The 17146-nt window shown below is 40.6% G+C and overlaps 2 protein-coding genes across 9 annotated transcripts in view; one reads left to right on the plus strand and one right to left on the minus strand.

Annotated features, from left to right (window-relative positions):
* The window catches only part of DAP3 (death associated protein 3), a 31436-nt gene extending 31026 nt beyond the window's left edge, over positions 1 to 410 (minus strand). For 3 of the 5 annotated variants that reach the window (XM_089914065.1, XM_089914061.1, XM_089914058.1), the window contains exon 1: positions 77 to 410. Coding sequence is in view for 1 of the 5 variants with exons in the window: in XM_022559701.3 (XP_022415409.1) it covers positions 8 to 12 (5 nt within the window). In the remaining 4 variants the exon portion in view is untranslated. Of the gene's footprint in view, positions 1 to 7; positions 27 to 76 lie in introns of those variants that run through there. The other 2 variants (XM_022559702.3, XM_022559701.3) reach the window with 2 other exon arrangements.
* Positions 411 to 857: 447 nt separating this feature from the next.
* Positions 858 to 17146, plus strand: part of ASH1L (ASH1 like histone lysine methyltransferase) — a 216842-nt gene continuing 200553 nt past the window's right edge. For 2 of the 4 annotated variants that reach the window (XM_030759568.2, XM_022559688.3), the window contains exon 1: positions 859 to 1219. The gene's annotated coding sequence lies outside the window, so the exon portion shown is untranslated. Of the gene's footprint in view, positions 1220 to 13903; positions 14058 to 17146 lie in introns of all 4 variants that reach the window. The other 2 variants (XM_030759569.2, XM_089913940.1) reach the window with 2 other exon arrangements.

Raw genomic sequence — 17146 nt, forward strand, 5'->3', positions numbered from 1 at the left:
TCCCTACCTCATGGAGGCTGGGAGTCCCGCTCCTTTCCCTCATGGGTACAACCCCCGTGCCGGTTCACTTCCTCACCGAGAGTCGCGGACCAGCTCTCCCGACCCGGTAAACCGCAGACACTGTCAAGCGCTGGCTCCTCGGCGATCGTCCCGCAGCAAAGACTCAAGCTCGGGTCGTACGGCAGGAAGCTGCTCAACGCGCAGCCGCCGCGGCCTCCAACCACCGGCCAGCGGAGGGGCGCTAGGCCGCCCCCAACCAGCTCACTGCGGCCAGGACGAGGCAGGGGAAGGGAGCCGCGGCGTCGCGACGCCGCGGCCAGCGAGGTAAGTAGTCATAAGTGTCTATCCGCCCCTTGGGGTAACTCCTGTCCTAACGGCAAGCTCTGCCGTCTTCGCCTGTCGTTTTCTCCCCCGCTTCTGCAGCCGACAGGAATGGAACAGTCCCGCGGGGGGATTGTGGGAGGCGCACGCGCGAGGGGTGGAGGGTTTGTGGGGGGGGGGCCGGCGGAGGAGGAGGCGGCGGCGGCAGTGGCGGCGGTTGGTGGCAGTGGGGGCGGGGAAGGGGGGGAGGAGAGGAGAGGAGGTGGAGGAGGAGGCTTGGGTTCTCGCTGCCGAAGGTACGCGTGAGGGCCCGCGGTAGAGCTGGCTTGACAGGGGCCAAGGGGAAGTGGGAGACTGTGCGAGGAGGCGCCCCAGAGCGAGTGCGTACTGGCTGGCGGGCGCGCAAGGCGGCCGAAGGCGGTGGTTGGTGGGAGCAGCGAGCGACGAGCCCAGATACACTCTGGCGCGTGCGGGCGGCCGTGCGCGCTCCGCCGCCCGTGTCGGGGGAGGGGGGAGGACGAAGGGGGAAAACGCGAGGAGGGAGGAGTGGGAGGTGGGGGGGCACGAGGCGCCCTTCGCTCCCTCCCTCCCAAGGAGCTGCCGCCGCCGCCGCTCTGCCGCCGCCGCTCCCGCCGCCATTTTGGGTTCGCTTTGCGGAGGGGGAGACGATCCTCGTCTCGGTTGCGGGACCCGCCTCCCCTTAGTTTCCCCCGCTTAGCCCCACGCCTTTCCCCTCTCCTCTCTCGCATTTCCGCCAGTCCGCTCACCCGCTGGCCGCCTCCTGACAAGCGGGAGGGATCCGCTGTGGACCAAGGGAAGCGGAGGAGCCTGGTGGCGGCCGCCCCCTCTTCCCCACTTCCCTGCACTCTCATCTCTCTCGGCCTCGGCCTCTGACACGGTGAGTAGAACCGCCTGGGGAGGCCTTTGGGCCTAGGTACTCCCTCAGCGACTTAGTCCTTGGCTTCCTGGGAGCTACTGTCATCTCCCGGACCTGGACCTCCGGGAGAGCGGTGGTAAGGATGGGGGAGGGGAGAGTAGGGAAGGGGATCCTGAGCTTACCGGGAAGTCCCTCCTGGCGGGGGTGAAGGGGTGTCCCTGACAGGCGGACTCCTGGCTTGGGGGAGGGGGCGGGAAAGTAAGCGAGTGGAGGCGGAGTCGGCTGTGCCCCTGACAGGTTAGTTTGTTGTGGAGGTAGGATTGGGGCATCCCCCATAGTCCTGTTTGTTTCGTTTAAGGGATTAGAGCGGCAGGAGGAAAGATCTTCTGAGGGTAGTTTACGTGTACGATCAGATATGTGGTGTCCCTGACACGCTGAACTGTATGTAGGAAGGATAGAATGATCTCAGTGTTACAAGTTTAATAAATGTTACTGGCTAATTTGTGCATTGAAAGACATGTTTTTGGTCTAGAAGACAGATGGTATGTTGGTGTATAGCGGCTGTGTTTGTGTGTGTATGCGAGGAAGGAAAGTGTTCCGGAAGAGTTTGCTTGTATTTGTATAAGTGTAATGGAGTTCCACTTATAAGTTAGTTTATTTTAAAAATAAAACTTGGGGTGTTCCCTGCTGGTTGATATGTATGTGTATTTTAGGGTTTGGGAGTGCCTTAATACTTGCTGGGAAAGAGAAGTCATGGCAGTATTTTAGAAATACAGCATGTAAATGTGGGGTCAGGGATGGGAGAAACTTGTCATAGCCAGTTATTCTTAAGAATAGTCTGTTCCTCAGAATAGGGTGAACTGTGTAGACGTGAAGGCCCAGAACATTTTTACTTGAACAATTACTATGAGGGTATAAAAAATCAACTTCTTGTTGATCTGAGTTTATATTAACACTTTATAATGGAATAAAGCTTTTTTATTGTTCAGAATGCTCTTGCAGTTTGTTTGTGATCCTAAATAAATCTCTGTGAAAATGGTCGGATGGGTGTTTCCTCCCATTTTACAAAATAGCAAATTGAGGCATAAAGAGATAATTTTTCCAATGTCATGTGTTAAATTGGTGACAAACTTGGGTCTGTAACAGATATTTTGACTACTAATTCAGTAGTATATTCACCATACCATGGCGTCTCGGGAGGTCTTTGTCAGGCAGATCTGAGTTTATTGGAAAGATAGGGGCATATTGACTGGTTGGATGGTGTTTGGTAGGGATCAGTTGTGTCAGACAGAACATAGGTTGTCCTTGCCGGGTTAGCCCGTGAGAAATGGGTATTCCATGTCTCTGTTACTTTCTGCTTATGGAGGAAGCATAGCATTTCTGACACTTTAGCTTGTATGTTTGAGGGAGGCATGTTTAACTTGTACCATAGCAGCTGCATGGGGGCTGACAGCTTAACTTTAAGGGAGGAAGGATCTTCTTTCATTCATTCAACAAATATTTGTTGAATAACTTTTCAATAAATGCTCCCTGCCTTGGGGTGGGAATAATCAAGGTGACCCTGTTGAAACAGCCTGGGTACATATGAGGGGATTTGTCTTTGACAGTGATAAATATTGAGACAGTGATACGTATTGAGTCGAGTGAGGCTCACAGGTCAGTGTGGAGTTGAAACTAGAAAACCTTCCTAAAAAGCCTATTCAGTTTGGAGGGAATTTAGATCTTCCAGACATTTTACTATGGAAGGATACAGGTGTATTTAAGCATCTAACAGGGTGACCAGTTTGTGGTACAGTGTGCCCACCTTTTGCATTTTCTTTTGGCATTTCCGAGTAAACTGTTTTTGGGATCTGGAATTGTTGATGTTTGTGCCTGTGGATATTGGAACTTTTTGGCTTGGCTGAAGAAATTCTTCCAGAGGCTAATTTTGTACTAAGGATCCCCTCTATGAATATGAGGGAAGAATAGTTGAATTAAGCCAACTTAACTATTTCTTGGAAAATGGAATGTTTTTGATTTGCTAGATTAGCAGTTCTTAAAAGTTTTTTGGGGTCACTTATTCTTCTGAGAATCTGTTGAAAAAACCCTCACTGTAGAAAATGAGCATGAGCACAGTCGCACGAATTATGCATACGAATTTCAGAAACTTAAATTATAGTGAAGTATTGATAGAACCAATTTATATTCAGGTCTCATTTAAAAGCTTTTTTTTAAAAAAATAGTTCTGTTTGGGGGTAGAGATGTTGGTACGAGTTTCAGGTGAGAGGTTCTTTGACAGTGTTTGAGCATGCTGATGATAAGGAGAACTTTAAGATCTTTGTTTTTTATTCTTTGTTTTTTATTCTTTATTCTTTGCAGATTGATTTCTCCAGTGTTAATACATGATTCTGAATTAGGTGATAAGAGAATATAACACAAATGTTTATAGCTTTATTCTTTTTCATTATAATAATTTGTATTCTCAAACTCATCTCTTTCCAGTTTTGCATTGGGACTGAGGTGTTTTGAAGCTCATCTCCTGGCATTTATCTTAGTTATAACAAACGTTATTGAGTTATTTTTATGCAGGGGACACAAAGATGAATAATATATGGCTTCTGTCCTTGAAGCTATTCTAATCGTGTTGAAGCTATGAATTGCGTGATAGTGGGGGCTTTCTAAAGGGCAAGGTGGATTGAAGCATGTTCCTAGAAGTTGAGATTTCATGACTTAGTTGCAGAGAGGTTTTGCTATTATTCTTAGGAAGTTACAAAGTCTTCACATTATGCAACTTTGTAGCTTAAAAAATGTTTTAATATCATTTGATAATTTTGGGATGAAGAAACTCTGGTTTGAAAAGGAGGCAAATGTTGGTAGCATTCCTGATCTTGTCTTGGATACATTTCTATAGCGAGTTTATGTAAAAAGGTCTTAATGTCATTTTGGATATGCATGTATATAGACAACACTTACGGGATGAAATCCAGTAGCTATTTGACAGACTACCCATGAATCTAGTACTGAAAATTAAAGGTAATTACTGAATTTTTAAAGAAAAGAAATTCAGAAAGGTGTTTTAAAAGTACAGATTACAGGATTCAGTAAGATAATGGAAATACCTTAAGAAAAATGGTCTGATTGTCTCTTTATTGTCATGTCCTCTGTGTAAGAATGTCATGTAAATTTGTGAAAAGTTTAATACTTTCTGTAATTTTTAACTTGGGTAGTTGGTTCATGGGTTTTTTTTTTTTAATATGTCATATGTGTATGTAGTGTGTCTGTATCTGCATATGGATAACATATGTATATAGTCTCCTATAATGTATGAGATACTTCACAATTTAAAAAAACAATGCTTGCAATAATTACAAAAAATACACAGGATCTTTAAGGATCGAGAATAGAAAGTGATTTTCATGTCCTATTCTTTTTTTTTTTTTTTATGTCCTATTCTTGAGTTGTATTCTAAAATGTGGAGTATAACTTCCCTATATCTTGCTAATAAGCACTGTGTCTTTATAGTATTAGCAATACCACTTGAGCCTTTATTCTAAGTCTTCCATGCCTTACAAATAAAGAATCTGGACACATTCAGTCCTGCCTAAAATGATCTACCTGCACACAGTGGAAAAGTTTTACCATATGTGTAGGTGGTGCGTCTCCATTAAATAATTTCATGTTCTTGAGTTATGCATGTTGATCTGAGTGTTTTAAAGGTAACATAACACCTTATATTACCTTATATTATAATCCACTGTGAGGTCTGCTTTGTGCCAGCCTTTCCAGAAGCATGAGATATCTTAACCCTGGCTATCATAAGAGAGGGAAACGAAAGTAGTTTTTGTTTTGAGCTATATTGCTAGTCTTTTTAAAAAAATCATCCTTCTTTAAATTACTTGTAATTTATTTGGTTTATATTCTTTCGTTTGGAGAGGTTAGATTTTCATACTTATGATTTGTCGTCTTAGTTAATGATAATTGTCATTTCATGGTTTAGAAATCACTTTCTTAAAAAAAAAAGAATCACTTTCTTAGTGACTGTCTCATTGAGGGTGTTGATGGCAGTGTGATTTTTTTTTTTTTCCTTCTATTTTTTGGCCACGCCACCCAGCTTGAGGGATCTTAATTCCCCAACCAGGGATTGAACCTGTGCCCCCTGCAGTGGAAGCTCAGTGTCTTAACCACTGGACCATCAGGAAGTTCCAGCAGTGTGATGTTGACACAACATGATAAATTATGGCTTCAAGTAATGATGAAATTTAACTAATAATCTTATTGCTATTTCAGAGTTCTGTTTCCTTCATTGAGCATCTAACTTTTTTATGTTTGAAGAGTATATAAAATTTTGTTTTTAGCATTAATAGTTTTTGCTTTCCATAGTTTTTAGTCATTTGCTCTCAGACATATGCAAGTTGATGACAGGAGTGTATACTTTTTTTTTCATTTAATTTTGTTCCTTTTTTTAAGTGTGGAAAATTTCTAACATATACAGAAATGAAAAGAGCAGGATAGAGTTCTCATGTACTTAACATCCAGCTTCAACAGTTATTCACACCCAGTTATCACACTATATCCCATCTACTAGCCTCTCTTCCTCCTCCCTCGCTTTGCTTATTTTGAAGTGAATCTTCCAGATGTTATATCATTTCATCCATAAATTCAGTGTGTACATTCTTTTAACTCTTAAGTGGGGAATTATTTCCCCATAGTTAGGTTTATATAACTTTTCAAATAAACTATCTGATGATAGTTGGAACTACACTACTCATACCAAATACTTGCAATCTGTATTACCTGTCAATAGGAATTCCCTCTGCAAACTAAAAGAAATGAGCTGAATAGAAATTTACCTCACTGTCTTTAGATGTTTGCATTGAAAAATGCAGTTAGTTGCTATGTTTCCTAGAAAAGTTTATCAGCTTTTTTCAAACACACGAGTGAGAAATAATGTCTCTTAGTTCTTTTGTTTGTTTTGTTTTTTTAGTCATAGTGACAAGATGCTAAAAACATTTCCTGGTTGCTCTTGGTTCCTCTTGATTTTCTAACTGGATCTAGTTACCACAATGAAATCAGATGATACTGGTGATGTTGAATAGGAGCTGAAATTGGTCTAAAATCAACTTGCTTTATAAAGAGAATGAAATACACCTTGTTTTGAGTTTTGAAATTCTGTTTGTGGATGTTTGAAAATACATATCAAAAAAACCCACAAAATACATTTCATTGCTTAAACTGCTAAATATGAACCATGTTACAGAGCATGGTTATGATGAGTAGAAATACTGTAGAAAAAGAAAGTAAATATTTCTATTGAGTTATGAAGATGAAACAGAGTATAGAGATTTGAAGTGGTTGCCAGTAAAGTAGAATATAGATGTATATCCTTTCCTTCCAGAAAAGGCTGACAGATGAATGTGAATTCCATCACTAATGAAAATTTGGTCAACTTATCTTTTGTTATTTCTTTTGTTATAGTCCCACAGTAAATAAATCATGAATCTTTGACTTAATCTTCTTGTTTTACATTTTGTTCTATCTTTTCTACACTTGATACCAAATTACTCCTCTCATTCAGTTTTTTTTTTTTTTTTTTTTTTTTTGCGGTACGTGGGCCTCTCACTGTTGTGGCCTCTCCCGTTGTGGAGCACAGGCTCCGGACGCGCAGGCTCAGTGGCCGTGGCTCGCGGGCCCAGCCACTCCACGGCATGTGGGATCTTCCCGGACCAGGGCACGAACCCATGTCTCCTGCATCGGCGGGCGGACTCTCAACCACTGCACCACCAGGGAAGCCCCTCATTCAGTTTTATTTGTCCTAAGACCACAGGTGGACAGTGTGTCAGATTATAAAGGAGCTATATCATGGCTTCTTGGTGTAAATGACATTGAGAATGTGGTAGAGACATTCCTTATGATAAGGTTTCTTAAATTCAGCACTGCTGAAAATGAAAGTCCTAGAGTTTAAATAGTAACATTTAAAGCTTAACAGGGCTTAATGGAGAGAATTTAAAAGATTGTCTTCGAAAGAAAAACTACTAATTCTGAAATTTGAGAAAATGGAGGAGTGAATTAATCATGTATAATCATTATGGGTTGAACAATATTTTATATATATAATATATATATATATGAGGATACAAAGATTGGAGAATAAGAATCTCAGACAAGTAGAGATTCCATGTATATGATTGATAACTAAATGGTAGCACAAGTTGGAAAGTTAAAGTTTAGGTGCAGAAGCGTATCAAAGAAAAAAGAGCAATCACCTTAAGACTGCAATTAGTTAGAGATTTAAGTTAATTATAAAAATAATTCTGAGTGTGTGTTTAAGGGGATAAAACCCCCTCAAATGTAGAGCAAATCAGCGTTTAATTTCTTCTGAACAGTAATTCTTCTGTTTGTTCATTGATTCATCCATCATTCAACCAACTAACATTTTTTCAGTACTTACTCCATTAGCATTTCTGTGCTTAGGTGTTGGGAAAAAAATTAGGATTTTTTTTTGGTTTGTTTTTTGCCTGAAGTGAGTTGTGAATCTAGTAAGAGGAACATCATGTTAACAAACTTAATATATGATGTAATACATTTCTCCCAGGTAGAGAGGGGAGAAAGTTATTAAGTCTGTGGGGAGAAAGGAAAGGTTAGGGATGGCTTCTGACCAGTGGGAAGAGACAGGTTTTAAAGGATAAATATGAGTTATTCAGTAAGGTATAGCAAGAGCATTCTAGGTAGAGGAAGATCATCTGCAAGGGTATGAAAGTGAATATAACATAGCAGAATGAGTTCAGGGGACTGTAATTTGAATCAGTATAGAACTTTCCACCCATTCCCCTATGATTTCCTGTGTCTTCAGTGCTATATAAGGTTGGCCTTTGTGCTTTGAGATCATCAAAAAAATAAAGATGGAACTATGTTCAGTACACTCTACTTACACAAAATAGTATATTCTTACAGTTAAAGGTAATTTTAACAAAGATTCAAATCAAGAAAATAATTGGTTCTCTTTTAGTTACTCAGAAAATTTTTACTAGAATACACTCCTTCAGCATTTTAATTAAGCGGGCCTTGTCTACAGTAGTTACCCAGGCAAATAAAATAATGTGTAATTGCTTTTCTTAATAATGAAAAATCTCCCAGCCTCCACATTGGTATATTTCTCCTCAATTGGTTGCAAATTTCAAATAGTGGTTAAGACTGTGGACTCTAAAATCTGATTGAGGGATTTTCCTGGTGGTCCAGTGGTTAAGACTCTGTGCTTCCACTGCAGGGGGCACGGGTTCAATCCCTGGTCGGTGAACTAAGATCCAGCAAGCCACGCAGTGTGGACCAAAAAGAAATCAAATTGAGTACGCTCAGATTCCAGTTTTGCTACTTACTATGTAACCTTTAGCAAAATACTAAAATACTTACGGTCTTTGGTTTCCTTGACTGTAAAATGATGGTAATACTTATAGCAAAGGATTGTTGGAGGATTGTATGAGATAATATGTGTAAGTTCTTAGCATAATTTGTGTCATGTAGCAAGTGCATAATACAGATTTGCTGTTATTTCATTTCCTGAAAAGAAATTTTTTAAGGAAAGCAAATGACCTCCCTTATATATATTTCCTATAGGAGGTAAGAATATGTAAAATATATTTGTGAAAGTGTGTATAAACAACTTATTTACATGTATACATGTTTTTTCCTGATTCTTGGTTTATCTTATTTTCCTCACATGTGAATTCTACTTTTGTTTTTTTCCACTTAACTCCAGGTTAGGTGTTTGTGTTTGGCTTCATTTTACCTTCTTACCAAATCAAGGATTTGTCTCCAAAGTGAACAGGAATATATCTCACTGTGTGAATATTTTGGGGTGGAGAACCTTAAGTCTTTGAACAGAATTGGGTTTAGTTATGACAGTTCTCTTTTTAAAGCTGATCACAGGACTTCCCTGGTGGCGCAGTGGTTAAGAATCCGCCTGCCAATGCAGGGGCTACGGGTTCTCGCCCTGCTCTGGGAAGATCCCAAATGCCGTGGAGCAACTGAGCCCATGTGCCACAACTACTGAGCCTGCGCTCCAGAGCCTGTGAACCAAAACTACTGAGCCCATGTGCCACAACTACTGAAGCCCACACGCCTAGAGCCTGTGCTCTGCAACAAGAGAAGCCACAGCAATAAGCCCGCGCACCGCAATGAAGACCCAACTCAGCCAAAAATAAATAAATAAATATATTATTTTTTTAAAAAGCTGATTAGTATTTCCTTTAATTTTTAGGACCCCAGTGTAGTCTTCTAAAGCAGAACCCATCTCTTTTATTAAACCACCTCATTTGATTGAGAAAAAAGACCAACGTGTATTCACTGAGTGATTATTATGTGCCAGGCACTAGGATATGGTCACAAACAAAATAAGGTCCTTGGGCATTTTCCTTTTCCTTCTCCAGGACAAGATCTTTCAGTATTGATTTAACATATTGCTACCATCATATTACATGTGATTCAAGCAAAACTCGTTCTTAAGGTATAGTAAAGATTTCTTGGGATACGTTATTTTATGCCAGAGCAAATCAATTCTAGGAAAAAATCTCTAACTCTTGAGGAATCTTTATCGTGTGCCTGTGTTTTATCAAGGCAGTCCATTGGACAGTTAGGCCTTTGGGGTATCAGTGGGTTAAGTCCTCTGTTCAGAGTCAGATAAAAACCAGCATTCTGCCTCCTGTGCCTTCCAACAGAAGGCATTCAACAAGTATTGATTGTATACAGTTGGCCCTCCATGTCGTTCTGCACCTGCGGATTCAGCCAACCACAGATCAAAAATATTTGGGGGAAAAGAAATTCCAGAAAGTTCCAAAAAGCAAACATGAATTTGCCTCATTCCGTCAACTATATAGCATTTACATTGTAGTATTTACAGCTATTTATGTAGCATACACATTGCATTAGATATTATAAGTAATCTAGAGATGGTTTAAAGCAGCAGTCTCCCACCTTTTTGGCACCAGGGGCTGGTTTCGTGGAAGACGATTTTTCCATGGATGGGCTGGGGATGGTTCAGGTGGTAATGTGAGCGATGGGGAGTGGCAGATTAAGCTTTGCTCACTCACCCGCTGCTCACCTCCTGCTGTGCGGCCCGGTTCCTAACAGGCTGCGGACCACTACGGGTCTGCAGCCTGGGGGTTGAGGACACTTGGTTTAAAGGATAGAGGAGGATGTGCTTAGGTTATATGGAAATACTATGCCATTTTGTATAAGGGACTTGAGCATCCCTTAGGTTTTGGTATCTGTAAGGGGTCTTGGAACCAACCACCTGCAGATACCGAGGGAGAACTGTACTTTATGCCAAGTACTGTGCTAAGCCCAGGGGATAGAGCAGTGAATAATGATAGGCAAGAATCACTGCCATCATGGTACTCACTTTCTAGTGAGTAGTAAGATAGATATTGTATACATGGATATGATGTCATAGCATTCCAGTGATAAGTGTTCTGTTTTGTTTTTTTACTATTTATTTATTTGGCTGTGTCGGGTCTTACTTGCAGCAAGCGGGGTCTTCGTTGTGGCACGCAGGATCTTTTAGTTGCGGCATGTGGGCTTTTAGTTGTGGCATGTGGGGTCTAGTTCCCTGACCAGGGATCAAACCCAGGCCCCCTGCATTGGCAGCACGGAGTCTTAACCACTGGACCACCAGGGACGTCCTTCAGTGATAAGTGTTGTAAAGGAAATGTAAACAAGGTAAGGGGATATTAGGTAGTTACGGAAGTCCTTTGAGGCAGTAGTATTTGAGCAGAAATCTGAATGATACGAAGGACCCCATGAATCTATCTGGGGCATAAGCATAAGTGCTGAGGCAGTAGTGTGGTGTATTTCAGAAATGGGAAAGAGCTGGGACAGAGTAAACAATGTGGGGAAGAATAATAGAAAATAGGGAAAAGAGATAGCTAGGGCCTAGATAATGTAGGGACTTTTAAGACTTGACTAAGTGTCTAGGTTTTATTCTGGACTTGATAGGAAGCTCTTGGGAGGTTTTGAGCAGGGAAATGACTTGGGCTAATATATACACTTTGGAAGGCAACGGTAATGCAACCAGAGTGATCAGTTAGTAGGAGGTTGTGATATTTGAGGCAAGAGATGATTATGAGTTGAACCTAAAGTGTTATCAGGGAGATGGATTTGGGGATATATTTTGCAGGTAGTAGGGAGGATAACCTGGATTGGATGTGTGGTCTGAGTAAAAGAGCAAGTCAAGAATGATTCCAGTGATGGCCTTAACATTTGGATGCTATTTACTGAGATGACGGACACTGGGAGAAGCAGGTTGCGGGAATGCAGATATTAAGTTTGGTTTGGATATACTGACTTTAAGTTTTCTATTAAATGTTTCTGGTTGAGATATTGAGTAGGGCAGTTGGGTATCTAAGTCTCAAGGTTGGGGCAAATGTAAATTTGGGAGTTGATCAGTGTAGAGATGCTGTTTAGAGTCATGGGACTTCATGAGATTACCTGGATAGTGAATGTAGAGAAGAGATGAAGTTCTTGGACTGAGTTGTGGAGTATTCTTGACACTTACTAAAAATGCCAGTGTTGAAAGAATCTTTTGATAATTTTAGGGATAATACTTTGCTGACTAAGAAAACCTAGCAAGTACTAACTAGTCAAGACATAGAGACAAAAATAAAATGGTTGAGGAACAAGTTGCTGTTCTTTTATCTGTTAAATAGCTCTTTGTGTCGCAGAGCTCAGAACACTCATTTTATGTGAAATTAAGAACCAGAGTGCCTATTTCTACTTGGCTACTCTGAAAAGATGGCCAGAATAGTCATTAGCTTCCTAGATATCTGTTGTGGAGGGCAACATAAGGTAAAACAAATAAATACAAGTTTATAAAGTAATGAATGAGGTGTCAAAAGAGATGAAGCTGCTTACTCATTAACAACCATTTCTAGCTTTGAAAATTTACAGAGTAAGAATGAGATCAAGCTGTCTCCTAATTTCTTATGTAGCCTATCATTGGGCATTGTTATACCTTCCTTTTATTAAGCTGGTTTTTCATCTGTGCACTTAATTAGTCAACATACCTAACCTGCTAGAATACATTTGTAAGATGTAACTAATACTTGTAACTCTTAGGGGCTTAATATCATTTAGGTTGACTTACTGCATTTTGCAGGACATGTTTTTCTGGATGTGGATAAAGATCTATGTAAATACATTTGAGGTGTCAGAAATTGGAAGGAATAGAAATGACAGAGAACAAAAGCAATCACAGTGTATAGGTTTTTTGTTTTGTTTTGGGTTTTTTTTGGCTGCGTTGGGTCTTCGTTGCTGCGCGTGAGCTCTGTCTAGTTGCAGTGAACGGGCTACTCTTTGTTGCGGTGCCCAGGCTTCTCATTGCTGTGGCTTCTCATTGCGGAGCACGGGCTCTGGGCACGCAGGCTCGGTAGTTGTGGCTTGCGGGCTCTAGAGCGCAGGCTCAGTAGTTGTGGTGCATGGTCTTAGCTGCTCCACGGTATGTGGGATCTTCCCAGAGCAGGGCTCAAACCCATGTCCCCTGCATTGGCAGGGGGATTCGCCACCAGGGAAGTGCCTATGTTTTTTGTTGTTAAAAACTATCAGGAACCCTCTTATCTAATGCATGAAACATATCCTCTTGCTTGAGCACATGACTTCACACTTGCCGATCCACCTCTACCATTAGGAAAATGTAGGGCCCATCTGTTGAATTGGCACTGTGCCTAAAGGCTGGTAGTTTTGGACTTCGTCAGTCCAGGAAAAGGAATTAATTCCAGAACATTAAGGGGAAACTTTTCTAGTAACAACATATTCCCTAGAGTTTTTCTGATCTCTTGTTGCTGTTTTACAGAAATCACCAGAGAATTGATCCATATCATGTATGGATCCTAAGTCAGAATTATCATTCGTATGTATTAGAGAGCCTGTTCTCTTCCATGTAAATGGTGTCCTTAAGAAAACATTAACAAAAATTTCCAGATAGTTAGAGGCAATCTTCTTAAGTAGAATTGAGATGTTTAAGAAAGTAGTATGATTTGGGATTCAGATAAGCCTCGAGAAATATTTCTAGATGAATCTGTTCCACACAAATTTGGAAACTATTGACTGAGACTTAGAACTAGGTGATTAAAAGTGGCTACCTCCAAGTTTCTTGTTTCATAAGCATCTTAATTATGAATGTTATGGAATGACAGTTGCATTACTTACTTCTTCTTCAACAGGGATTGCATTTAAAAATGGACATAAACTCACATGGGATGGTGGTGGTTAGATGGTGGTTTAAGTAAACCTTTGCTGTACTGTCTGTTATCTGGCCACCTTCTTTTTCTCTTCACCATTTTGATAATGCAATAATTTCTGGAGAATCGTTAGTTAAAGCAACATACCAATGTTAGAATGGCATACTGGGTATAAGAAAAGTAATTCTCCAAAATCAGTAAAATGGCAGCAAAGTGATAATCGTCTGTCTGTGACCCACCCTGATTGGCTTCCAGCATACAGTTACCAAGCCTCCCTAGCTATATCCCACACACGTCTCTGAAATGCATGCGATTTCTGAATCCAAACCTGACCGTGTGCCTTGGCAGGACACACTCTTTAGCACTCTTCAAGATCCTGCCTACCTCTTTAGCTTTGTGTCTCACTGGGCTTCCTACCCTTGTGCTTCAGCTGTTTGGAACTGTCATCATTCCCATACACGGTTCGTTTATATCTCCATGACTTTCATGTTCCTCCCAGTGCCTGGCTGCTTAGAGAACACCCACCCAACTTCTGAGACAAAGTTCAAGTTGATGCTGTGAAGCCTTACCTGGGCACCTCCCCTCTTTTGGTGAACAGTATGCACTCATTTGTCTTTGGCATATACCTAGGAGTGGAATTGCTGGGCCACAGGGTAAGCATATTTTTATCTTTAGTAAATACTGTCAAACGGTTTTCCAAGTTGATTTTATGACTTTATAACTTTATCAGGCTCTACATCTTCCCCAGCTTTTGGTGTTGCCATTCTTTTAAATTTTAGCCGTTTTGGTGGGTAATAGTATTTCATTGGTATTGATTTGCATTTCACTGATGACTGGTGAGTTTAAGCAACTTTTCATGTGTGCGTTGGATGTTTGGACATCCTCTTGTGAAGTACCTGCTCTTAATATATATTCTGAATGCAATTCCTTTCTCAGATATATGCATTGCAAATATCATCATCCAATGTATGGCTTCCCTTTTCACTCTCTAGGTGGTGTCTTTTGATGAACAGAAGTTCTCATTTTTCATAAAGTCCCATTTGTCTTTTTTTTCCTGATCTAGTTTGAAGAGGCATGTAGTTGTGGGTAGGAGGAAATGGAGAATTACTTATTAATAGGCATAAAGTTTCTGTCAAGCAAGATGAATAAGCTCTAGAGATTTATTGTATAGCATTGTATGTATAGTCAACAATAGTGTATTGTACACTTAAAAATTTGGTAGATCTCATGTTAACTGTTCTTACCACAATAAAACAAAATAATAAAAAGATAAAGAGGTGTGTAGTAGGTGGCAGTCTATTGAATGGAAACAAAAAGGAGAGGAATTTATTAAGGAAATAGCTAGTCAGTATTAAGATAATGGAGTTAGAAAGTACATCCAAAAGCTATTGGGTTAGTTTTCTCAATTTCATGTATATATGAACAAGACTTGAGAGGTGTGTGCTTATGGTACCTATGTATATTTCAAATCTTTTAAAAATATGTTTTTATTGGATTTGTGTTTAATTATAAAACTTACACAAATTCTGTAACAGGGCAAGGAAAAAAATATTTATAAACCAGATTTTTCCCGTTTACTTCCAAACCTTTTCCCCTAAAATAACCAGTGCTATCAGTTGATGTATAATCATTCATATTTATTTCTATGTGCATACAAATACATATGTTTTTTTCTACTCTTTACAAATATGAGCTCATGCTTGCATTTTTACTTAAAAATAGCATACATGGCTGTATATTTGTGTGTGAGTATATATATATTTAACTGTTTTTGTGTATGTAGCACATCAAGGACTGCTATAAGTATCCTTTTATTGGTGCTTTTATTTTTCTATGATAGAAAAGATTACTTTCCAAAATGATGGTGGCCACTAGTGCCCTCTTTCCCACCTTGCCAGTATTAGTTGTTATCAGTCTTAAATTTCAACCAAAGCGATGAGTGAAAAATATCTTAATTCACACCTCCCTGACTACCAGTGAGGTAGATCATCTTTTTATGTTTCTAATTATTTCTATGTCTTCTGTAATTGCCTGTGCATATCTCCTGTATGTCTTTTCTTACGTACTACTTTATAGAATAACTTTGTATGTTAGAGATATTAATCCTTTTTCATGTTCATTATATTTTCTCCCAATCTGTTGTTTGTCCTTGATTTTGTTTACATCTTACATCACGGTGTATAATGCTTTTATGTAATCAAATTGGTCACTTTTTTTCCTTTATGGTTTCTCGTTTCCTGATTTGCTTAAGGTTTCTCAACCATATGCTATAGAAATATTCACCAATACTCTTCAAGTGCTTTTATTTGTACATATAGCTCTTAAATCCATGAGGAAATTATTCTTTTTTTAATTAATTAATTAATTAATTAGGCTGCATTGGGTCTTCGTTGCTGTGCCTGGGCTTTCTCTAGTTGCAGTGAGTGGGGGCTACTCTTTGCTGCAGTGCACAGGCTTCTCATTGTGGTGGCTTCTCTTGTTGCGGAGCATGGGCTCTAGGTGCACAGCTTCAGTAGTTGTGGCATGCGGGCTCAGTAGTTGTGGCACGCGGGCTCAGTAGTTGTGGCACACGGGCTTAGTTGCTCCGCGGCATGTGGGATCTTCCCGGACCAGGGCTTGAACCTCTGTCCCCTGCATTGGCAGGCGGATTCTTAACCACTGTGCCACCAGGGAAGTCCATGAGGAAATTACTCTTGTGTTTAATGAGGAATGGTTCTAACTTTGTCTTCTCCAAGTAGATAACCAGTTAGGTCAACATGCAACAAACATATATCAAATAACTCAGCTTCTTGCCATATTGAAATCTGTTAATTGAAAAAGGTTTTTTCAGGACTGCCACTAGTCCATAATCTGTTTTTATGTAAACTAGGAAGGGAATCCCTTCCACAAGAAACTTTATTTTGATCTGCCAGAAAAATGTTAAATAGCTTTATTGAGATATAATTCATGTACTATACAATTCACTAATTTGAAGCATACAGTTCAGTGGTTTTTAACATATTCATATAGTTAATGCAACCATCTCCACTATCTAATATTAGAACATTGCATCTTGGTACCCATAGTCACTCCCCATCCCAGGTATTCCCCTTTTACCCTAGCCCTAGGTAACCACTAATCTACTTTCTGTATGGGTTTGCTGGGTTTGGACATTTCATACAAATGGAATCTTACAATGTTGTCTGTTGGAACTGGCTTCCTTCATTTAACATAATGTTTTCAAAGTTTATCTATGTTGTAGCATGTATCAGTACATCTGGCCCTCCATATCCATGGGTTTCACATCCGCACATTCAACTATCCATGGATTGAAAATGTTTGTTGGGGGGGGGCGCTTCCCAGGTGGCGCAGTTGTTGAGAATCCACCTGCCAACGCAGGGGACATGGGTTTGAGCCCTGGTCCGGGAAGATGCCACATGCTGTGGAGCAGCTAAGCCCATGCGTCACAACTACTGAGCCTGCGCTCTAGAGCCCACGAGCCACAACTACTGAGCCCACATGCCACAACTACTGACACCCGTGCGCCTAGAGCCCATGCTCCACAACAGGGGAAGCCACTGCAATGAGAAGCCTGTGCACCGCAAAGGAGAGTAGCCCTACTCGCTGGAACTAGAGAAAGCCCGCGTGCAGCAACGAAGACCCAACACAGCCATAGGTAGGTAGGTAGATAGATAGATAGATAGATAGACAGACAGACAGACAGACAGATAGAAAGAAAGAAAGAATGGGGGAAAGAATTCTG

Source organism: Delphinapterus leucas, chromosome 1, assembly GCF_059928025.1.
Source record: "Delphinapterus leucas isolate spDelLeu-1000000601 "Yukka" chromosome 1, BTC_Dleu_Yukka2, whole genome shotgun sequence".
NCBI lineage: Eukaryota > Metazoa > Chordata > Mammalia > Artiodactyla > Monodontidae > Delphinapterus > Delphinapterus leucas.